The sequence below is a fragment of the Diospyros lotus genome, chromosome 3 (assembly GCF_014633365.1).
Source record: "Diospyros lotus cultivar Yz01 chromosome 3, ASM1463336v1, whole genome shotgun sequence".
Lineage (NCBI taxonomy): Eukaryota > Viridiplantae > Streptophyta > Magnoliopsida > Ericales > Ebenaceae > Diospyros > Diospyros lotus.
In genome coordinates, this window is record NC_068340.1 from 31,002,418 (window position 1) to 31,027,009 (window position 24,592).

A 24,592-nucleotide genomic window follows, 5' to 3' on the forward strand; every position below is an offset into this window, starting at 1 on the left:
AGTTTTACTCGCATAAAATATTTTGCGTCAAGATATCTATACTAAGTTACAGTAAATTTGATTTTTCAAAATGTTTTAATATGAAATGTCATTTTGAAGTTTTGTTTATACATTTTTTTTTGTATAAATTTACGGGACAGAATATAGTAGAAGATCTATTTTTAATTTAATACAATGTAGCAAATACTCAAATTTAAAAAAATACTAGTCTCTCCCATGGTTGTTTTTAATTTCAAACTAAAATTTATATTTTATTAATTCGATCACCTACCTTTTTATTTAGTTTTAAATTTAGATTATTATTTTATTCTATTAAGATTGGACATTTGTCCGTTGTGGACCTTTACTACATTTGTTGTCTTTTCTTCCACCTTCCCCTCCTTTTTTAATCGCCATGTTCTCAAATTTTTTTTTTTCATCATTTTTGTTATTTCTTATCTTATCTATTTCCTCAACCACCAACAATTTTAATTCTAAATTCCTTCTTCTCATCTCCATCATACAATTTAATATTTAAAATTTTTATAATTTATTTATCTTTTTTTTTTAGATAGCTTATTCAATTAAGTTAGAAATTAATTTAAATAACACAGTCTCCATAAAATTAAACTTAAATCACAGTAATTTTGGATGAAATTTGTTACACTTTTCTTTAGCGTCATAATTTTACTTAACAAAATAGATTGTTTGAGAATGAAACTAAAAAGGAAAAAAAAAAAAGAGAAAAAGAGGCCTAGTGAAATTTACCTAAATACGTAAGTCAGAATTTTGTATTAAAACAAAGGTGCTATAAGTAGTTATGAGAAAAGGAAGGGGCGTAACGTCCATATTTGGAAATTAGAAACGAAGGGGGCTAGGTGAAAGTCGGTGTTTGTTCAGGCGCATAAATGTAATTTAAACTCAGCGAAGCGTGTTCTCCAAGCAGAGTGCGGTTGGCAAATGATATGAAACCCCATGGCTCAGGTGGCCCCCGCGTTATCCAAAACTCTTCCAAACTGAACATCAAAATCACCAACGGTCGTCCCTCTCCCCAATTCTTCCCATTCCATTCGATTCGATTCTATTCTTATCGGAACTGCTCTCGAACACCTCCTCTCCAGTCCTCAATCTCCATCCCTCAACAACAAATGAAAGAAGAAATCTCAAGGTTCAACAGACAGCTCTGAGAGAGTGAGAGGATGGGGAGTGGATCGTCGAGAAACGCAGGGAGCAGCGGCCATGGAGGCGAAGAGAGAGATGAACTGCACGGCGGCGGGCAGCAGCTGTACGTCTCTCTCAAAATGGAGAACAATTGCAACCTCAAAGCCGACCTCATCCCTCACGTCTACGGCTCTGTCCCTCTCGTCGGCTCTTGGGACTCTTCGAAAGCTGTATTAACAACTCTCTCTATCTGTTCACAAATCCCAGTTTTCATTTCTTTGCTGAAAACGTTGTAATTTGGTAATAATAATGTTTTCTTTAGCTTTCGATGGAACGGGAATCAGCTTCAATGTGGGAACTGAGCTTCGTCGTGCCGCCTAATCACGGTACTCAAATTCTGAGTTGCTTGACCTGCTTCATATGTTCGTTACGGATTATGAAAATTAATTGTGGGGTTAATTGCACGGAAACCTGTCCAATTATGGATCCATTACCTTTATAAGACTCGTCAACTGGAAACTGTGTGGGTTGACATAAAATTGAATCAGTTAACTGTTGGAGATTAAAGATGTTATCGAAGAGGAAGCACACACGCAATATGTGCAAGATAAACTCTCTTTCTCTTCACTCTATCTATATGTAAGGTATTAATTAAGATGTGAGAGAAGAAGTGGCTGTAGCCTGTTATAAATGGGAGGGGGTAGTTATTTTCTTTACGTCCAATTTCCATGATGAGAAGCAGCAAATAAAGGACTCTTGCAACACCAATAGAACCTTCTCCTTTTCTTTCATTTTATTCCTCTCTCTCATTTTCTTTCTTTTATGAAGATTGGATTTCAAACAGTATCTTAACTGTAAAACATACTTAATTTTCATATGTTGTATATTTCTACATGTTAAGTAGAATCCACCGAAATGAAGATGCAACTAACACAACCACATAATCACAAGAGACACCAAGATATTAATGTGGAAAACCCTACAAATATGGGGAAAACCATCAGATATGATTCCAAGAGAAAAACACTCAATATGAACAATGGTGAATTGCAAGGATCTTCTCTAGCAAGCCACTTTTTCTCATGACCTACATTTAGACATAGTTACACGGGACATGGTTGATTCGTGGTGTACATTTGGGTACAAGGTACCCTACTTAGCTATAGGGCCAACCCTGGGCATAGGCTGCCTAGGCAGCTGTCTAAGGCCCATGCCTATCTCAAGCAACTAGAGGGGCCATGCCCATTTCAATTTTTAGATTTTAAATTAATTAAAAATAATAAATTTAAAAATTGAAGAGATGTTAGGGGGGCCATGCCCATTTCAAACTATTGTAAAATTTTAATTAATCTCAATCTCTCACCTTTCTTTTATCAATAATTAATCCCATGAGCATCATTACAATTTTTAATTAATCTCAATCTCTCACATTCTTTTATTAATAATCAATCCCATTCTCATGCGACTGTCAGTGGCACCCATCCCCTCACAACTATTCCATGTATTTTTAATTAATCTCAATCTCTCCTTTGTATGATTGTATCATAACTATTTTCATGTGTTTGGCAGTGGCCACGACTCCACCGTCTTCCTCAATTCCCCTCCTTCTCAATTTTTTATTCATCCATAGTCACTGGCATCTATTATCAATCTGTGTAGGCATAGATTCTCAATTCAATCGATTTCACAACTACGCATTCTCTTCAGCGATTTCATTTTCATCCTCATCATCCTATTGTGTGACTTATCAAGTATATCTTTTGATTTTTTTAATTAGTCCTTAAATTATCAATTAATTTTGTGTATATATTTCAATATTTGTGATCCCTTTGTTATTAGTGAATCTACATTAATGGATTGGCGATGGTGTTTATTGAAAAACATATGTTGGAAGAAATTAATTATAATAGTTTAATTGTTGATTTTTCATCTAAAAAAGTTAAAAGAGTAAATTTAAAGTGAAATATTATGAATTTTATATAATAAAAAATTTATTCGTATTAATTTTATTTTTAAATATAGTTGTAGAGGGCCCATAAAAAATTTCGCTTAGGGCCCCTAAAATCCGAGGGTCGGCCCTGCTTAGCTAGGTACACATTTGTGGGTGTAGGATTAGTTGGTATGCCAGTTTGGTTCAGTGGTTGGCTTTGAATAATGTATTGGCACCCTTATTAAAATTCAAAGGAAAAAATTTGTTATATTCATAAGATATTGCAATAAAAATAAGGTTCAACTTAACAAAAAGCAAGTCTGCAATAACATATAAGCATAACAGTAGGACCAGAAACAGGAAAGGAAAAAAAAAAACTGAATGTTAACATAACAAATTTAAAGCTAACAGTCATCTCAAAAGCTTAATGATAAGGTGACTTCTTTCATCTCCCAAAGATTTTTGAGCTTTGACCTTTGAATTTGGGCTATCAAGTCATTTTAAATTTTTATATTTGGGATTGCCATTTTTGGCGATCCAAGTCATGCCCCTCCCATTCCATTCCAATACACGTTTGTACCCTGATCAAATATCCATGATCGGAAATGCAGTTCGGGTGGGGGGTGTGCGCCGTGAATTTTTTAACTATGATTTAGCCTAAGTTACTTCAAAACAAAGGTTATCTGCATAAAATAAATGGGGTGAGGGGAAAATTGCCATACCAATTTGTGATACTACTTCAACAAATTGGCGTTCCTCCTTTATATGATAGTGTGGACATGGATTATGTGATTTCCATATGAAGAAAAAATAAGAAAGGAAAAAGAAAAAAATGGTTTCATACTATTAAAAATGTTGAGATTGAACAGGACCACAAAAATAATGACCAATTAAACAAAAAAAACGACTGATTTTTGGGTAAGTGTATAAACTGTAATCTAAATTCTTATAGTTGACTAGTGGATTGTAACTCTTTTTTTTTTTTTTTTTGGGGGGGGGGGGGGGGGGGTGGGGGGGGTAAGTGACATTAAGTCATACTTAGATTTTATGTAATTAAACCTTTTAATTATGTAACAAGAACTATTTTTTTGTTTGAGTTTAGAAACATTGGATTTCAAATTCCTTTTGAAGCCAAAGGATAATAATGCACCATGCATAGTTGAGGAGGGTCCTGACCGTCTACTTACTGGCGGGACCTTGCAAGGGCATGCAATGCCTGCATTGTTTAGGCTGAATAGTGGTGAGGTTCTCGAGTATCAGGTGTTCATTAAAGCAGACAAGGTTTCTCCAGTTGACCTTGCAGCTAGTTGGAGAGCATATCAGGAGAATCTCCAGCCTTCCACTGTTCGTGGAATTCCTGATGTTAGTTTGAATCCAGTGCCAGAGTTGGGGTCTGAGGTATGAAAGTTCTTGCTGTATGTGCTACTTGTATATTTTTAAACTACTGCAGGAAGTATAAGATCTTTGTTAAATGATCTTATTAACATATCACAGAAATTTCTCCACACTAGTTGTTATTGTATAACCATGTGTCTGTTTTTTGTACATGCATATATGTGTTTTTATATTGGCTATTTAGCTAGGCAACTTGGGAGGGAACAGTATGCATAAATGCTATTTAAGTTTCTAGACAGCTTTCTAGAGAATGACTAACTACTAAAAACTTTTAAAGCTTGTGCTGTTTTCTGCATGTGAAATTAATTTGTTAGAAAATAAATAGATATAACATTTTGAAAATCTCTTTGTCATTCTTTTTTGAAACAAAGGATTTTGATGGAAGTAATCCATTGGGTTGGGTTTACAAAGAAAACATATTTCCTCTTGGTCTGTAGAAGGAAGACTAGGTATATCATATATGCTATAGAACCCAGTATTGTACCCAATCTAACTGTAAAAATAAATTTTGCGACTGAACACCCAGGCCTATAATATTCCCAACAAAAATGATGTGCATGATGGGAATGAGAGAAAAAAAAAAGTCCTTAACACAACTATTGGATGCAAACTATATCAAAAATTGATTGGACAAGGTCCTAAGAGAACTCCATAAATTCAGATGAACCTTGTCTTGTTAGTCATGTTTTTGGTGAGTAGCTGATTATAATTGAATCTTGACATAAAGAGGGATATACCAAGTGTGGGGAGGACCATTCCTTATGCACTCACCATCCATCTGATATGAGGCACCTGTAGATAATTAATATAAGTAAAGATCTTTCTGCGTCACCTTTTCTGCCAGATCGTTGATAACAAATACTGCAGGTGAAGCTAACTATTTCTAGTTCTAAACATTTGTTTCATTGGTGTAACCTAATTTCTATAATGTGATTTTGCTTCTTTTTTTTTTCATTTTAATTACTTTCCATTTCTTTTCCCCTTCAAATTAATAACAATAATAATAACTTCTTTTCCTTATTTATTCATTTATTTTATCATAGAATGGCTCATCAGTGAGTTTGGAGCTTGATCTTGAACATTATGTTGTTCCACCTCCAGCAACACTGTCAACTTCAGGTCTGGTTTATGCAGCCAACACAGCAGAAACTCCAAGGTCACTGACTCGTGTTGGAGTGCTTTCCAATTCTGAAGGCTCTGCCATTGCTTTGCAGATCTACAAGGATGGTAGTCTTTCCATTGATCAACCTGCAACCATTAAGGTTTATCTTGGTTACCATGTGACCTAACTTTTTAATCTTTTTTCTTTTCTATTATCCATGAAGAACTTTTACCTAGTGGGTTTAAGTCCTGGTATGTTGTTTATCCATTAAGGACTTTTTGTAACTTCTAATATCACTTATTCCCAATATCCTTCATGTGCCAGTAGAATTGTGTCATGCATACCGCTTCTTTTTTAATCTCCAGTTTAACTTTTAGTTTTGCCGGTGCAACACATTTTATGGTATAAAGGTGCATACTTATGCACTTAAGTTGAATGAACATTTCCAATTTAGACAAAAAAAAAGTCTTTATATAGGCTGATATAAATTCCTGCCCAGGTGAGATGGGAAACTAATCAGTAAAATAGCTGCTTAAGTGACCATTTATATGTGGGGTTGAGCATGCCCTTTGAACATATAGGTTGCATATTGTGGAGTACGGCATGCCATTTGAACATCTATGTTGCATATTGTGGTTTGATATTTTGTTTGGACTTAACTTGCTGACTGCACCTTTATTGTTACTGTTTTAGTCGTAAATATGTTACTGTTGTAAATTTGGTATCTTTTTGTCGGTACATATCTCCTATTTGTAGGATTATCTATGCTCATCTAATCATGATGCAGGAGATGGAGATCATTGTACCAGATCTGTCTAATGTGTATTCAGGTTCTGGCACAGTTGAATCAAAGTCAGTAGGAACATTGTCACCTTTGCCAAGGCAAGATGGTCAGAGGGGACTCTTTGTGGATAGGGGTGTTGGATCTCCTAGGCTAGTTAAATCATCTAGTGCATCTGCTTTCACCACTGATCCCAAAGTAGATTCAGAAACCAAGGTATATATATATATATATATATAGCAACATATTCTCATTTGTTTCTACTAGCTTGTTTTTTCTTGATCATGATTAGCGATTCCAGGCATTTTATTTATTTATTATTTTCATGTGCATTGTTAGAATGTGATGCCAGCAGCTGCTGGAGCTGTTGCAGCTGCAGCTGTAGCTGACCAAATGCTTGGACCAAAGGAGGACAGACACTTGGCCATTGTCCTGGTATTTTGGGTTTATTTTCAATGATGTAGTTCACCATTCCTCTTGTTTAACTGAAATCCTGGTAAAACCAAGGTTTATGTGTATGTTGGGTTTAGTCTCATTGCATTTTACAAGCATCTCTAAATGTGCATGGGCTTATAATGCTGGTAGTTGGGTATTAAAATTCATTTACTTGTGTTGTTAAGAGTGAAGGATTCTAACCAGGTCCTTGTACCCCAGGTTGGTTTGCCAGCTCGAGGAAAGACTTTCACTGCTGCCAAACTTACAAGATATCTTCGTTGGTTGGGTCATGACACCAAGCATTTCAATATTGGGAAGGTGATTGAAGTTCTTTTTCTGAAAAACATTCACAGTGTTGGAGCTCTTATCATGCAAATAAGAAGGATATAACTATTTTTTGGTTGTAACAGTATCGACGCCTGAAGCATGGAGTAAACCAGGTATGGTGAAGTTTTCTATGTGCTTTTTACTCACGGGGAAGCTTGATTGCTATTGTAGCATATTGGCTATCTATTTATTGCTTACCTGCATGGCATTTTTTATGCATCAGATACATGTTCTTTCACAATTTAAGCTGATTCTCTAAAAGCAGAAGGTAGCATCATAATATGTCCTGCCTCTCTTTCTTTGGCCATAAGATCTTAATTAGTGGTAAAAGGAATTGATGATTGAGGAAAGTATATGATTGGATCAAGTATGTTCTGTGATATATTATAAATTATAGAACTATGGTCTAGTTTCCCATTTATATGATAAACTTTATATGTGATGATTATTACCACCATGGCGCTTGCGCTTTGCCTCTGTGAAATGCAAAAATTTGGCTGGCTGTTAGTTATTATCTGCAACTTGGTGCTTATTGGAGCTTCCCAGTTTTCTGAGTGGCTGGAAGTTGTTGAATGCTAAGTAACATAGTGGGTTGTAGTAAATAATTCTCATCTTTGACATTGTTTAATAGTTTCTGCTCCTGTAAGCAGGACAGATACTACATTAATATTTGTGATTGGTACCCAAATGCTTTACCATCCTCCTATTATTATTTGGTTTCCCTTTTCTAGAAGTGGTTTTATCTCAAAGTAGATTCAGTTTGCTTTGTATCCTTTCCTTTTCTTAAAGTGTCCTTTCTCATCATACATCCTACACTAAATGCAGTCTGCTGATTTTTTCCGAGCTGACAATCCAGAAGGCATGGAGGCACGGGATGAGGTATAACATCCATACTTGTTTGGTATTATTAGAATAGGTTGGTTATTCTATTGAATTTACATTGAGGTTTATTTTTCAAATTCTATTTGTTGCCATCAGCTTCTATAATGCCTTTATGCTGCAGATCTATGAATGTTTCATTTTTTTATTGCTTCATTTTTATTTTACTTTGATGGATATAATCATTTATAGCATTTTAACATGTTTACTTGATCTTTTGATGAAAATCAGTAGTCACCTTTTGCAAATAAAACTGTGACTATTAAATTTGGTTTTTCTTGAAAAATTATATTTATTTTATGTACATGGTACTAACCTTTTTCTTTGTACATAATTTTAATACATCATGTGCTACTAGGTAGCAGCCCTTGCTATGGATGATATGATAGCTTGGATGCAAGAAGGTGGTCAGGTAAGTTCTTAAATGTTATGTACTGTTAAATCATTCTTATCCTTTTTTATCGGTTACTTGTGCTGAATTGCAGGTGGGAATATTTGATGCCACAAACAGTATCAAGAAAAGAAGGAATATGCTCATGAAAATGGCAGAAGGAAAATGCAAGGTACACTGATTGCATCAACAGCAGGACAGCTAAGAATTTCCAAGGGTGAACCTGATATGTCCTGTCTGGAGCTTCATATGTGCTAAATGCAAACCAACCCTTCATTTCTTATTAACCTTTTATGATGTGTTTCATTTATGAAGTGAATACCAAAAATCAAACTGTATTTCTTTGTGATCCTGAAAGAAGCCAAACAGATGTGTTTATGTAGACTGGAGTAGATCCAGCCATATGCCTCCTTCACATCTCACATCTGCTTTATCTGATTTTTTTAACAGATTATATTTTTGGAGACAATATGCAATGACAAGCTTATTATTGAAAGAAATATACGGCTTAAGATTCAACAAAGCCCTGACTATGCAGAAGAGTACGGCCTTTGCCCTAGTGCAAGATAGTCAAGTTCTTGTCTTAGTCTACAAATCTATACTTACTAAATGGTGTTCCCTACAGGCCAGATTTTGAGGCTGGATACCAAGACTTCAAAAAGCGATTAGAAAATTATGAAAAAGTATTTCTCTGAACTAAAGCTTCTGCTATTCAATCTTCCTAAAGCCCAAAGTTGACAACAGGATATATCACTCTGAATTAAGGAGAAAAAATGTGTACGTTACAGGTTTATGAGCCAGTAGAAGAAGGATCCTACATCAAGATGATTGATACAGTCAGTGGCCCTGGTGGGCAAATACAAGTATGGTTCAACTTATCTTTATTTCTGTTCTTTCTGAATTTGCTGTCTCCTCCATACATCTGACAGTTTGATTAATTTTGCCTGAATTAAGAAGGATATTAAATTAAATGCTATCTTTTGTTTCTGCATAATAACAGGTTAATTGGAAACAAATGCCATAAATTAAGGAAGTATGCTCAAACCTATGCTGGCCATGAGTAATACCAAGGAAATGTTTTATTTAAGAAATTTAATGTTTCAAAATTCAGTGTATCTGATTGCTTTTCTTTTTTGTTGTTTTTTGGTCTTTTTTCGTTCCATTATTATAAGGAGTATGCTACGACAATCTTGTGGAGATTTATTTTGAATTTTCAAATGTATGGTTTGATATATCATTCTTATCCCATTTACATATCTTGCAGCATCTGATATTTGGTTGAAAACATGAGCAAGCAAGCTAGGGTCAATAGTTGATTGATTGAAGTTTGAATTTCAGTGTTTTATTGATGTTAAAACTTAGCTAAATCTCATTCTTGTGACGTGTTGCAAACCTCATTCTTGTGACGTGTTGCCCAGAAAAATAACCCCGGGGAAGGGGGGTGGGGTGAATTGGTTTTTCAGTTTAGAATGATTTTTACCGTCTTATTAGCTTTTAAAACAAGTTTACTGTTCGATTTGTTGATAAATAAATAGCTACAATAATCTCAAAAATCAAGCACAATCAACACACAAGATTTTTATAGAGGTTTGGCTTTATGAGCCTATATCATCTCTCTTCAAGTTTAGAAACTTAAAAGTTCTACTAAAAATAGAAGAAATAACCCTAGCTTTTGTATAGGAGCTAGAACCTCGATTACAAAATAACCTTGCTAACAAGATCACATTTGTAGCAAGATAAATCCCTCATGAAGTGAGATCACCTCACATGCAAGTGAGTAAAATACAAATAATTGACTTACAACCCTTTTAATCTTGAAACAAAGAAGGACTTTGCTGCCACAGATCTTTTACACTTGAATGTCTTGATTACCTTAAGCTTTGAATGCACAAAGAGTTAAATAAGTAAGTTCAAATGCTGGTACGTGAGCTGCTTTTAAAGTCCCTTTTTTGTGGTTCTAGTCATTGGAGAACCTGGCATATTGGTTTGAAATGTGAACATCTTCCTAGGCTAAATCAAACTGTGAGAGAAGACTTCTTTTTTTCTTTATCAAAAACATAGCACAAAAAGGATTAGTCAAAACAGGCAACTATGTTGCTGCATTAAATAGGAAACATTAATTAGTAAAGAAACTGCAGATCTGTAAGAGAAAATATGTAGTGCTCAAGAGATAAACATTACTATATAGGAGCAGAGTAGGCTATAAAAGAAACAATGCTGCCTGATAAAAATTGGCTGGTCATAGGAGATATGTCATTTGGAAGACCTCAAGAAGCATTGGAAAGGAAAGGGGCAGCTCTGAAAATGGACAGCATTTTGAACAAAGAGAAAAGGGTAGACTGTCTCATGATGCTTTAGTGCAAGGCATTGATGATAAAGAGGAAAATCAATTTTTGTCTTGTGTTACAAAAGAGGAAATATATCTGACCGCAAGAAAAATCAGGTAGAAGAGCGTTAGAAAGGTTAGTCAGGTGATTAAGAACACTAATAAGTAAAGGAGAAAAATTAGCCAAAGTTTTTAGAAGAAGATCATTTAGATAGATAGCACTTGGTCAACCAAACCTCAAGTTTGGTCGATTAAACTCCTTTCTTAAAGAAAATAAAAGGCATTCTACGATGATTTGATTGACCAAAGAGTGCTTCTGGTCAACTAGACTGGCTTCATGAGAGGGTCCTAAGGTACACTGGGGTCATTTGGTCAACCATAACTAACATCTAGTCAACTAAACTAAGTGCCTAAAAAGATGAGATGTATTTGTCTCCTTTTGGTCGACTAACACCATTCATGTGGTCAACTAGACTGGCTTCATGAGAGGGTCCTAAGGTACACTGGGGTCATTTGGTTGACCATGACTAACATCTAGTCAACTAAACTAAGTGCCTAAAAAGATGAGATGTATTTTGTCTCCTTTTGGTCAACTAACACCATTCATGTGGTCAAGTTAATGCATAGAGAAAATTAGTGATTTTGATTATGGGACATTTGGTTAACTAAGCCCAATGCTTTGATTGACTAGATTGGTTCTTAAAAGGGTGCCTAAAATCTTCTAGAGGAGCTTGGTCGACCAAACTTGGACTTTGATCCACTAAATTTGAATTGTTTCCAAACAAGAATAGCTTACTGCCTACCTATGCTTGACTAACCTCTTACTGTGATTGACCAAACCAGTCATCATTTCAAGGAGTGGTATTTTGGGCATCTTTGGTCAACCAGAGACCAGAACATTGGTTGACCAAACACCAGTTAAATTTGAAGAAAAATTGTTTTAGGCCCTTTAATTTACTGAAATACCACAAGAAGGATTAAAACAATTTTGTCCCATTTTGTTATCACCAAAAATCATAGATTATACCCTTGAGGCTAACATGAAGTAGTGAGGATATTGGATCAATTTTATCTTGTAGCTCGTAGTAGTAGAAAGTTGAGTTAGATTTAACCTCCAAAATGCCCACACTTTCAACACATTAAAACATGAAATAGGTAGTGAAAGATGATTTTTTTTTTTTTTTCTATCTAGAATATGAGTTCAGTAAAAATTAAAATGTGGATGATGTCATGGTGAGACTTGAAGATGAATTTATTCTTAGAAAAGATCGACTTAGATTATTGAAATTATTCAAATAGAAGAGACAAAAGGCAAAATTAGAAACAAGATTATATATAATAAGGTAGGAGTGGATATGCAGCCATGCACTAAAAGAGAATATTAGAAATAACCTAATACATAACAAGGTTGGAATGGTGTCTATTGAATGTAAGATGTGGAAAATGCAAATGAGATGGAGGAAGACCAAAGAAAACTTGGTGGAGAACTTTTAGAGATGAGATAGGACGTGATGACCTTATAGAGAATATGACCAATGATAGAGATGGTTGGAGATCTAGAATTCATGTAGTTGATCCCACATCATGAGATGAAGGCTTACTATTCTTGTTGTTGATGTTGTTGTCAGAGTGAAAGATGAATTTTTTATGCTCCCTTGAAAATTCCTTTAGAAAGAAACCAAAACTGATATCTTTTGCAAGCTGCAACTGTTTATTAGCAACTACTTTTGGTTCTTAAAGGACATTATATAGTGGGATGATTTTTTTATTGTTGAAAAAACAGAGTAGCAGTAATTGAAACAAGGACATAAAGTGATTAAAAAAACCAGCATACTTCTTTCATTGATTGCAGTGTTTATATACAAGGAAAATAACAAACTTCCTTAAAGACTTGCCTCTAAACATAGTGGGTAAAACTGATGAGAAAATGCTGCCATTATCTGAGCCATATGCAGCCACTAACTTCAGAAAAATAGCAACTAACTTTGACAAAGTCAAAAGAGAAATGAAGGAAACAGAAACTGAAAAAACTGATAAAAAAACAATAAAGCAATATGCTGAAATTAAAATGCCAACTGTCTAACACTCCTCCTTGGCATTTTGATGACAAACTCCAATTTTTTGTCTTGAAGCTTCAAACCTTTCTTTAGGCAGTGGCTTGGTAAAAATGTCCGCAAGCTGTTCTTCAGATGAACAGTGAACAAGCACCACTTCATTTGATTGTTGGGCCTCTCTGATAAAGTGAAACTTAATCTTGATATGCTTGGTTTGTCCATGAAAGACTGGATTCTTTGAAATTGAGACTGCAGAAATGTTATCACACATAATCATGGTTGCTTCAACTTGCTCATGTTCCAAATCCTTCAACATCTTCCTCAACCAGATAGCCTGGTTGACAGCCGAGGCAGCAGCAATGTACTCAGCTTCTGCAGTTGACTGAGCTGTTGTCTCCTGCTTCTTTGAGCTCCAAGTGAAAAAACCAGAACTTAGAGAAAATAAGTACCCTAATGTGCTTCTTGAATCATCAACACAGCCTCCCCAATCACTGTCAGTGTAGCCAATCAATTTCAAAGCTTCTCCTGATGTTTTTGGAAAGAAAATACCCAGAGCAATGGTACCTTTGATGTACCTAAGTACACGTTTTGTAGCTGCGAAGTGAGTCTCCTTTGGTGAATGCATGAATCTTGAAAGAACACTCACTGCAAATAGTATATCAGGTCTGCTTGTTGTGAGATATTGAAGGCTGCCAATTAAGCTTCTATACAAGCTTTCATCCACCTTCTCAGAGTCATCATTGTCCCCACTGGTTTACAATCCTCCATCTTAAACCTCTTTAGGATATCAAAAGCGTATTTCTGTTGACATGTGAAAATGCCATGACTGGATTGCAACACTTCCATTCCAAGAAAATAATTCATAATTCCAAGGTCAGTCATCTCAAACACTTTCTGCATTTCTTTCTTGAACTCTTGGATCAGTCAAAGTTGACTTCCTGTGATAAGCATATCATCAACATAAATAGAGACAATTAAGAGATGATTACCACAGGATTTCACATACAAGGTTGCTTCATTTTGACTTCTGTTGAATCCAAGCTGCATAAGGTCCATCTTGTCGTACCAACCCCGAGGGGCTTGCTTTAAACCATATAAGGCCTTCTAAAGAAGATACACATGATCCTCTTTCCCTTGAACAACATATCCATCTGGTTGCTCTACAAAAATCTCTTTAGCAAGAAAGCCATTCAAGAAAGCTGACTTGACATCGAGTTGATGAATCTGCCAAGAGTTGGAAGCAGCAAGAGCAATAAGAAGTCTGATTGTATCATACCTTGCTACTGGAGCAAAGGTCTCTTGGTAGTCTACTCCATATTGTTGAGCATAGCCCTTCATGACTAATCTGGCCTTGTGTTTACAAATTGACCCATCTGGATTGAGTTTTGTTTTAAAAACCCATTTAACTCCAATCACCTTGCGATCCTTAGGACTTTCAACTAGCTGCTAAGTTTTATTCTTGTTGATCATTTCCATTTCTGCTTCCATTGCTCTCCTCCATGCTAGAGAATCTTGAGCTTCAGCATGGCTGGTCGCTTCAATGATTGCCGTATTGCACTTTTGGTAAATATCCTCCAAGGTCCTTGTACCCCTAACTGGAAGATCAACCACCAAATCATCAGCTTTAAGTTGACTCTGGACATCAAATGGAGAATCAGAACGCACATTTTCCTGATTTTCCCAATCCCATGTTGCCACTTCATCAAACTTCACATTTCTGCTCAGGATGACTTTTCCTATTTGTAAACGGAGAATCCTATATCCTTTGGTTGCTATCCCATAGCCCACAAGAATGCCTTTATGAGCTTTGTTGTCAAGTTTGCTTTGTTTTGGCTCATATATTTGAAAATAACAGATGCTACCAAACACTCAAAGATGATCTACAGCAGGTTTGACACCATTCCAGACTTCATACGGTGTCTTGTTCTCTAATGCCTTAGTAGGCAATTTATTCAAGAAATACACAAAGGTATTTACCGTCTCTGCCCATAGTTTGTTTGGTATCTTCTTCTCAAGTAAGAGACATCTAGCCATCTCCATTACTGTTCTGTTTTTCCTCTCACACACACCATTTTGTTGTGGTGTGTATGGTGTGGTAAACTGATGAACTATGCCTGCACTATTACAATACTCAACAAACTGATTCGAAGTATACTCAGTGCCATTGTCAGATCTCAGGCATTTAATCAACAAACTACTTTGATTTTCTACTAGAGCATTAAATCTTTGGAAAACAGTAAACACTTCACTTTTGAGTTTAATAAAATAAACCCAACACATCCTAGTATAGTCATCAATGAAAAGAATAAAGTATCTATTACCACAAAGTGAAGCTGTTTGCATAGGACCACACACATCAGTATGGATGAGCTGAAGCTTTTGACTGGCTCTCCATGCTTGTCCTTTAGGAAATGGTAGCCTTGATTGCTTGCCAAGTTGGCAAGTTTCACATATTTGAATTTCACCAACAACTACAGGCATGTTTTCAACCATTTCTTTCTGCTTCATATCTGAGAGACTCTTCTGATTAAAGTTCCCAAATCTTTTGTGCCAAAGATTTGAAACCACTTGAGTGGTGCTGGAGTAGGCGTGTTCAAAAACCTTTTCCCAACCAAAAGCAAAACTCATGTTCTTCATCTTCACACAAAATAATTGTTCTCCAAAAGGATCAAAGATAGTACATTTATGATCGTTGAAGTGAAGAGAGTAATTTTTCTCAAGCATTTGACCAACACTTAGTAGATTTTGATTGATTTCAGGTATAAGCAGAACATCATGTCACAGCCCAAGGGTTAACATGTAATTAGATGGGTAGTAGAGGGGTATGGCCGGCTATTGCAGGCTGTTATAACTATAATAACCCACTTGGCATGGCAGCCTAGTTGGCACATGGCCACTTGGAGATTCTAGAGAGTTAGTTAGAAGTAGCCTCTATTGTAACCAACTCCTATAAATAAGAAGCTGCTCATGAGGATGGGGATATGTGAAGATTATTCCACAAGTCCTTTCCCTCCAATTCAATCTCAAATTCTCTATCTCTCCCTCATTCTTTCTCTCTCTCTCTCTCACACACTTCTTTTTCCCGCCACTATCTTTTCCTAAAGTTCCAAAAACACAATCAGTCAGATCCCTAGATCTGACACATTAGGTATAGTTTTGATACCTGAACTTGTTTGAACATTGACTGGGCTTCTGCCTTTGACTTCCAGAAATTCTCCATTGCCTACTGTCACTCTGGACTTGTAAGTCTCATCAAGATTTCTGAACATCTCAGGATCATTGCACAAATGATGTGTGCACCCACTGTCAATGAGCCAAGCATCAGATGAATCATTTGTTGAGAAGCAAGAAACTGCGAATAGTTGCTCCTCTTGTGCATTAGCTGCATCTGCTAAATGAGTTTGTTGAGGTTTTGAGTCTTTAGTTTTGAATTTACAGACCTTTGTAATATGCCCTAACTGCTTGCAATTCCCTCAAGTTGCATCAGGCCTCCACCAGCAGTATTTCTCAGCATTTGTGGTCTTTTTGCAGTGTATGTAGGGAGGAAAATTTTTATGTTTTGAACCTTCATTGTTGCTGCCACCTTCATTTTTGCCTTTGTTCTTCTGGTTGAATTGCTTCTTGCCCTTACTAACTTGTTGTTTTTGCACATGGAAAGCACCTTCAGCGAATTTTTCCTGCCTAATAGTCCTTCTTTGCTCTTGTGCTTGAAGAGCACTCATTAGTTCACCTAATGAGATCTTGCTTAAGTCCTTGGATTCTTCAAGGGAGGAGATCTTTGATTCAAACCTCTCAGTAAGGGTTACAAGCACTTTCTCCACAATCCTTTTTTCTGCAAATTCCTCACTAAGTAATCTGATGTTATTAACAATGAAGGAGATTCGATCAGCATACTTACCAATTGTTTCATCCTCTTGCATATTCAGAGACTCAAATTCTCTTTTCAGGTTCAACACCTGCATTTGCTTTGTTCTATCATTGCCTTGGCATTCTTCTTTCAACCTATCCCAAGCCACTTTAGCAGAATCACACGCCATAATCATATAGAAAACACAATCTGCCACTGAGTTCTGAATGAGTGACTTGGGCTTGGATTTCTTTGCCTTTTCTTCACTGTTGAATTTGATTTGAGCCATGGTGGGATTTTCTGGTAGAGGAGCAATTGGTTTATCTTCAATCACAGTTTCCCAGAGATCATACACTTCAAGATAAGCTTGCATCTTCACTGACCAAATGTGGTAGTGTCCACCAGTGAGGATAATAGGAGGGTTTAAAGTTAGGCTGCTGGATGCCATCTGTATTTTGGGTTGAAATTGGTGTTTTGGTCCTATAAGATCAACTGTAGCTCTGATACCACTGTTGAAAAAAAAGAGTAGCAGTAATTGAAACAAGGACACAAAGTGATTAAAAAAACCAGCATACTTCTTTCATTGATTGCAGTCTTTATATACAAGGAAAAGAACAAACTTCCCTAAAGACTTGCCACTAAACATAGTGGGTAAAACTGATGAGAAAATGCTGCCATTATCTGAGCCATACGCAGCCACTAACTTCAGAAAAATAGCAACTAACTTTGACAAAGTCAAAAGAGAAAATGAAGGAAACAGAAACTGAAAAAACTGATAAAAAACAATAAAGCAATATGCTGAAATTAAAATGCCAACTGTCTAACATTTATACTCCCTTGACGATTCCTTTAGAAAGAAACCGAAGCTGAAATCTTTTCCAAGCTGCAACTATTTACTAGTAATTACTCTTGGTGCTTGAAGGACATTCTTTAGATCTAGTTGTGGTCATATGGAAATGAAATTCAAATTGATTGGATCAATGGATTTAGATGGGGGAATTTGGGATTTTGTTCACTTTTCTCCACCAATCACCATGCACTTTGTCAAATATTCCTAGGGATGTTATATTGTTTTTTTTTTTTTTCAGTGTACAATGAGTTTTGATGGTTCTCCAGTTGAGTAAATGTTATTGTCTGATACTTGATCCTTTTTTAGAATGAACTGACAATTTTTCTTTGCCATTATTTGTCAAAGATTTTTACTATACAAATTCTAAGATATATTTCATGTTCTCTCACTTTTTGTTTTTCACCAAAAAAGTTTTGGTTTAGATATTCTTAAAGTAGAACCATCTGTACTTTTGATCTTTGATCAAATTTCTTTTCCAGGTAAATAATATCAGTGGTTATCTTCCTGGAAGGATTGTCTTCTTCTTGGTATGTTGTCTTTCATTTTATTTTTATTATCTTATCTGGCTGAAACAAGAATTCTGGTTTAAATGTTGCTGGCTTTCTCTTGCTAATTCTTCAGTATACGTGGGCTTTTTGATGTATTTAATGATTCCTCCTGTTTGCTTCCTTGCTATAATTGTGATTAACCAAGTGTGCAGGTACTGATATGTTGTGACAAATTCTTTAATTGAGGTTTGATATGGCAATAAGAAAAACAACAACATACAGAGCCTTTATCCCACTATTTGGGGTCAACTACATGAATTCTCTCCAGTTGGATATGCCAATAAATTAGAAGAAAAATAAAGTGACAGAAAAGCATGATAAAACAAAGCACATGATTTACGTGATTTAGCGTAAAGCTGGAATTCACAGGTTAAAAGTTACACAAGGAGAATAAATTACCATTCAGAAGATAGATTAAATTGAGTGAAGGGAGACTCTCTCAACTGAATAGATATAGAAGGTACTCTAAAATAATACAGCACATTGATTGTGTGCCTCTACTCAAATACAACAGAAAACTCAAGTAAAGCCTTCATATATACTTCTTTTGGCCTGCAATGTTGGTCCGGAAGGTCAACAAATCAGCTACAATTTGTAGCCACAAAACTTGAACAATAAGTGAAGACATGTAGCAAATAGCTGCTGGAGGGTTCATTCTACTTCCTTGACAAAGACCAGCAGCAAAATAAGATCAACAAGTAGCTTTCAATAGAAATATCTGTGAATGAATGAGAAAGCAACTTCACTAACATGTCTTTGTGTAGGGAAACATATCACCTTGGTTGCTTCCATAATTCTTTTTCTCAAGCCCATATGATGGTGAGACGCCAAACTTGTCCTACCTTCACCACAACCCCAAAGGTAATCAAATATTATTAACACTAAAATCCAACCAATTTTAGTCATCATTTTCACAAGATTGTTTGCTATCTCAAATTTCCCAACTTGTACTTGCCCTTGGAAAACAATTTCTTGATTAAAATGATATTGGAAGTAATTTATCTGGTTCTCTTATTATACACTTGATTTTTGGTCAATTATCTGACAAGTATCAACAGGCTTATTCCGCTGCAAGCATGACTTGCTGAGAAAGCCTTTGGACCAAATTAGTCCTTAATTGCCTTGTATTCTGGTTCAGTGTGGCAATCGTAGTCTATAATACCATGTTCCAAACAACAGCATGAATTGAGAGCGTGAATCCTATCATGTCAGAGAGCTCCTCTTTTAATATCATCAGCATAATCCAAATCTATAATACTTTTAGCAGCATGGTTAAAATCATTTTTGCTACTATCAAATACTAGGCCAACATCCGTAGTGCCCCTCCAATATCAAAATATCAAAGATTATGAAATCCTATAATAACTATAATGAAAAAAGGACAAAATAAAAGATAAAACTTAACTAAAAGAAAAAAAATCTAAAATATAATTAAAATATAACTCTAAAACCTAAACAAAATATGATTCTAAACCTAAATCAAACATGATAATTTCAAATACTATCTCATTTCTCTATATTTGGCTGTAAGATCTATAAGATGTTATGTTTGCATAGTTCTCTAGATGTGAATTGAAAAGGTTTTAACATTTCTTATTGGGTGAACACCTTTGTCCCTACATCAGTGGCAGAAAGGGATATTGGTATCTTTCATTAATTTATAATTGAGCTGATGTTACTATCACATACTTGTTGTAATATAGAAAATAAATTTTCATAATTGTCTTGCAGGTGAATATGCATCTCACACCACGTCCAATTTTACTCACTAGGCATGGTGAAAGTCGAGATAATGTTAGAGGCAGAATTGGAGGCGACTCTAGTTTGAGGTTTGCCATATTTATCCTCTATTCATCTTTCAAACATTTTGGAGGTGCCTGACATGAATCCACTTTATTTATTTATTTATTTTCTCTCTCTGAAGTGTTACATGTGCTTTAAAAACCTGTACACTTATTCTTGGATAACCAAGGAAAAGAAGCATTCTTGGTTAGGATAAGGTGCAGTTGATGATGATGAACCAAGGAAAGAAGCCTTCTTGACTTAACATGGCGTGTGAGTGTGACAATGATTGACAGGATTTTAGGCAGTAAAACACACTAGATAGATGGGAATCCTGAGAAATTAGTAGATGATGGCCTTGAATTAGCTCTAATGCGCATGCAGTCTTGCTTGTGCACAAACTCACACACACGCAGAGGGAGAGGAGGGGAGAGAGATTATGATGGAAATATTCCCCCTATGGTAAACCACTGCTTTGTACAGAGAGCTAGGGGCCTCTGTTTATAGCTAAAGTGTAATGAGGAGGCAATATAGGTAAAATTCTAGGAGAGAATAAGCAATCCATGCATGATGGGAAGCCATTGGGGTCTGCAGAAGTTAGAAGCTTTAAAACTCCCTTGGATAAATCCGTGCATGTGGACCCATGCAGGGAGAGGCGCAAGAATTACAAACATTCATGCCCCTGCATTGAAGATTTTCTGCAATTCAATTGAAGCTTTGAAATATGGTTGATAAACTATCAGCAAGGTCAACATGTGCATAGAATCATATTTGAGAAATGTTGTTCATAAAAGAAAGAAGGAAAGTATTATATGAATTGTGTGTGTGTGTTGGGGTGGGGTGGGGGGGCAGATTTCATGAAAATATCTGTTCCTGTTTATTTAAGGAAATAAATTAAACAAATTCTGGATTTCACTTCTGGTGAGATAGGTAGGAGATTATAGCTTACACAACTCTTCAGTTTTCATTTGGATATAGCAACACCATTTTGCAACAGGCTCACTCACATGATTGAGTGCTGCAAGAGAACCTATCAATAATGGTAGACTTTACTAACAACTTTGTTAATTTCTCTGAAGATTTCATTATCTGATTTTCCACTTCAAAGAAAAAATGGAAGTGAAGCAACAACGTATATAGAATGTAATGGCTTGTGTAGATGAATGTTTCATAAAACTACTAGAAGGGGTAGGTCAAGGATGGGAAGGTAGGAAATTTTGATGATACAGTGTGGCTGTGAATTGAGGCCAAGTGAGTTGAATCCTTTCCCAACATCAACAATGAGAATTATTACAGGAATTTAAGTAAATTATTGGAAGTAATAGTTCATGTTAAATCAGCAGGGTTATCTGAATGTCAACAGTTCATATACTAAACCTTGTTTAACAGAAACCATTTATGCATTGTAAAAGTTTAGAGTTATCAGAATGAAATATAGATGATAGGAGACTATTGTTGAAGCAGTAGGTGGAGTTCAAGAATTTCCTAAACATTTGATATTGACCTGATGTTGCAAGTGGATGTCTTGTATTTACAAATATGTCAATTTCTTGACGTCTGCCCTGACTGATGTCTTCTTGTGCTGGTTCATTCAGTGATTTTACAGTTATTTTCTATCACATTCTCTATAAGGTGCAATAATTTTCTTCTAGTTATATGTTTAATACATCCATCAGATGCATATTTAGTTGTCCATATCCACAGTAACTCTTATGCTTATCATGTGCTCAGGACAACATCTTCTGCTCAATTTCTAGATAGGCTTGGTTATTCTAGATATGTTCTTTTTTGTTCATACAATTCAGTTTATGACTTATGACAGCTCTTGTGAACAGTTGATTGATTGTGATAACTCTTTCGAACAGTGATACCGGAGAGATTTATGCAAAGAAGCTTGCTAACTTTGTGGAAAAGCGATTGAAAACTGAACGAGCTGCTTCTGTAAGATTTGTCAAAACACATGATTTTCTTTATGATGTGGAAATTTAAGTATGTGAATTTTTCTATTTGGTGGAAAAACATGCGTGAATTATGTTTATACCTTATTTCAATCTTTACTCATAACTCAGTGTCTTCATAGCATCATCTCTTATCCTGCTAGCCTGCTTATATGCTCTTCATTTATGGTAGAGGAGAAAGCTTAGGATGTATTCTTAGTTAGCTTCTGTAAGTATTTTTCTCTAATGGAGGCTGATAAAGATGGGATTGCTGACCATAATTGGACTTAAATCACCCAAATCATGATTTGTGTAGTATGTCAAAAATCATGACTATTGGGTGGCTCTTTCACTGTGATGGCAGGTAACTGTTTATGTGATGTGTTTCAGATATAGAGATTTGAGGTTTATCTACCTTCTAGCATATTGCAGGTTGTATCAGATCAAGCTGTTGTCTAAAGCCGTGGTTAGCTAATTTTATTCTATATAAGAATAACAAGAATGCACAAACATTGAGCTATTCAAATCCAAACCAGAATCAGAAAACTTGAAACTTGTATCTTCAGAGTCCTGTCTTCAAAATGAATTGGTTACTAGCTAGAATCGGTGTGCCTGTATAATATCTTTTCTTTGAACTCCATATTTACTGCATCACAAACTTTGGATGCTGTGATGGCATTTCAGTTCAGTTCCATCATATTGTTTTTCCTTCTTAGACCTCAGATGATTTTGTCTTACCTTTTTTATACGGTTGATGAATCTGGATTTCAGTACTGAATTAAATGGTAGAAAAGCCAATTCCATAAGTTCATCAAATATAAGAGGTTAACACATTATTATATTTTGCCCTTTGGAAGCAATTGCTTAGTTGTCTTCTCTGGAGATCAAGATTCTTCTTCTTCTTTCTTTCTTTCTTTCTTTTTTTTTTTAAATTCCCATATGAGAATATGAAAAATCCTTCTCTTGATAGTCACTTGAAATGTTTCACATTTCTTTAAAAGCTTAGATTGCAAAGAGTATAGAAATTCTAATAGACGTCTTGTGGTTTTTCCTGTGGCATAGATATGGACTAGCACGTTGCAGAGAACAATTCTGACAGCCAGTCCAATTGTTGGGTTCCCAAAGGTTAGTGTAATGCATAAAAAAATGTCTTTTTTTATTGTCTAATTTCACAGAATATGTTCAATGTCTCAAGATACCTTTTTCTTTTTCTTTTTTTAAAGTAAAGGTACTTCAAGATACCTGATTTAGTTTGTCTCTAATCGTAGAGTTTTTTCAATTCATTCACCTAATTTGCAGATACAATGGCGTGCACTTGATGAGATAAACGCTGGAGTATGTGATGGAATGACAAATGAAGAAATAAAGAAGAACATGCCTGAGGAATACGAGTACGTTGCAATCGTTGTTTGCATATATGAACATTGTGCTTATTTTCTGTCTGCATATGCTTTGATCAGGTAAATACGTGAGGCAAAGTATATACTACTCCTAGTTGGAATGCGATAAGAGTTTGTGATATATCCAACAACAACAATCACAAGCTTTAATCCAAAAATAAGAGGCATTTTTATTGTTAGGCCAATTCCCTTTTGGAATTATTAGTGACAAAATAATTCTGATTTCTTTTTTTTGTGAATTCACTTTAAAATTTAGCATTGACTTGCAATATCAACAATACAAGCAATCACAAAGTTGAGTTTATCTGCCCTCTGAAAATGATGCCAAGGCATTCAAGACAATGTTAATGATTGTAGGACTGTCTCTTCGTTGACTACTTATTTAGGCCACCATTTTTTGTGACATATTTATAAAAATACTGAATATAATTATTTATGTTATTTTTCAAATTAAACATTCTGAATTGCATACTTATTGATTTACTCCGCATCATACTATATATATTTGCTCATTCACTCACAGGATAATGTTAGATAATGGCCAGACGCTTCCTTTTTGTGAAAATACTTGAACTAAGATCCTATATCCTTCATTATGCTTTCACTTGGCTTGTTCCTCGGCCTAATTTTGTGACATTTATTTCAGGTCGCGTATGAAGGACAAGTTGAGGTATCGATATCCTCGGGGAGAGTCTTATTTGGACGTCATCCAAAGGTTTTATAGTCCAATGTTTTAAACAAGTCGTTAAGTCTTCACTTATGTTAATTTGTGCCAAATTAATTAACTTAGTGCAATCAATCATCTACCTAATTGCAGGCTAGAGCCCGTCATCATAGAGCTTGAACGACAACGCGCTCCTGTTGTAGTAATATCTCACCAGGTCATGCATCCTCTCAAGTTGTTGTTCTCTTTAATTACATGCCAAGTCAAGGCCATGCAAACTAATTTGATCTCACTTATGCTTTGTTCTGTAGGGGGTCTTGAGAGCATTATATTCTTATTTTGCTGATAGGCCTCTGAAAGAGATTCCACATATTGAGGTAATCCATAGTTATGAACAACTAATTTTTACCAAGTGTCAGCGTTGCGAGAAATCTCGTGCCCTTCAATTGGCCGAAGAAGCATATTATTTAGAATAATTCTAATGAAATTAGTGGTGCAATTTGCAGATGCCACTTCACACAATTATAGAGATACAAATGGGAGTAACAGGCGTTCAGGAAAAGCGATACAAACTCATGGACTGATCTGATTTAATTAGGACTATAAATTTTTACTCTCAACTCAAATGTTTCATTTTTATCACTGTGCAAGTACAAAAATTGCATGTTTAATAATGTTATTTTAGGTTGTTTTTTTTTTTCTTCTATAGTGTCTCTTTATAATATAAAATGAATGACATCTTAATGTTAGTAGTAACACTTCCTCCATCTTTTTAATGCCTTTTGATTTGGTTTTTATATATAC

General features: G+C 35.4%; 1 protein-coding gene across 3 annotated transcripts; it reads left to right on the plus strand.

The window, feature by feature from the left end:
• The first annotated feature begins 984 nt into the window (after positions 1–984).
• On the plus strand, positions 985–24,569 carry LOC127796768 (6-phosphofructo-2-kinase/fructose-2,6-bisphosphatase-like). 3 transcript variants are annotated; one of them, XM_052329140.1, is made up of 23 exons: positions 987–1,370; positions 1,463–1,526; positions 4,173–4,468; positions 5,509–5,727; positions 6,355–6,564; positions 6,688–6,783; positions 7,003–7,101; positions 7,194–7,223; positions 7,936–7,989; positions 8,348–8,401; positions 8,475–8,552; positions 8,831–8,922; positions 9,006–9,063; positions 9,169–9,243; positions 17,937–17,984; positions 19,737–19,834; positions 21,653–21,728; positions 22,787–22,849; positions 23,024–23,115; positions 23,771–23,839; positions 23,942–24,005; positions 24,100–24,165; positions 24,295–24,569. In XM_052329140.1, the coding sequence occupies exons 1-23, from the start codon at positions 1,179–1,181 to the stop codon at positions 24,370–24,372; spliced, it is 2,271 nt and encodes a 756-aa protein (XP_052185100.1). In that variant the 5' UTR covers positions 987–1,178; the 3' UTR covers positions 24,373–24,569. The 3 variants fall into 3 exon arrangements, with proteins under 3 accessions (XP_052185101.1, XP_052185100.1, XP_052185102.1); XM_052329142.1 differs by lacking the exon at positions 4,173–4,468 and having other exon boundaries at positions 5,567–5,727; XM_052329141.1 differs by lacking the exons at positions 23,771–23,839; positions 23,942–24,005; positions 24,100–24,165; positions 24,295–24,569 and adding an exon at positions 23,185–23,762 and having other exon boundaries at positions 985–1,370.
• The last annotated feature ends 23 nt before the right edge of the window (positions 24,570–24,592 follow it).

What these genes read in the sequence shown, in the direction of transcription:
- LOC127796768 (XM_052329140.1), top strand. Translation starts at nt 1,179, where the DNA reads ATGGGGAGTGGATCGTCGAGAAACGCAGGGAGCAGCGGCCATGGAGGC. An exon ending in AAACTGAACGAGCTGCTTCT is followed by an intron (nt 21,729 to 22,786) that starts GTAAGATTTGTC and finishes CCTGTGGCATAG; the next exon opens with ATATGGACTAGCACGTTGCA. An exon ending in AACATGCCTGAGGAATACGA is followed by an intron (nt 23,116 to 23,770) that starts GTACGTTGCAAT and finishes CATTTATTTCAG; the next exon opens with GTCGCGTATGAAGGACAAGT.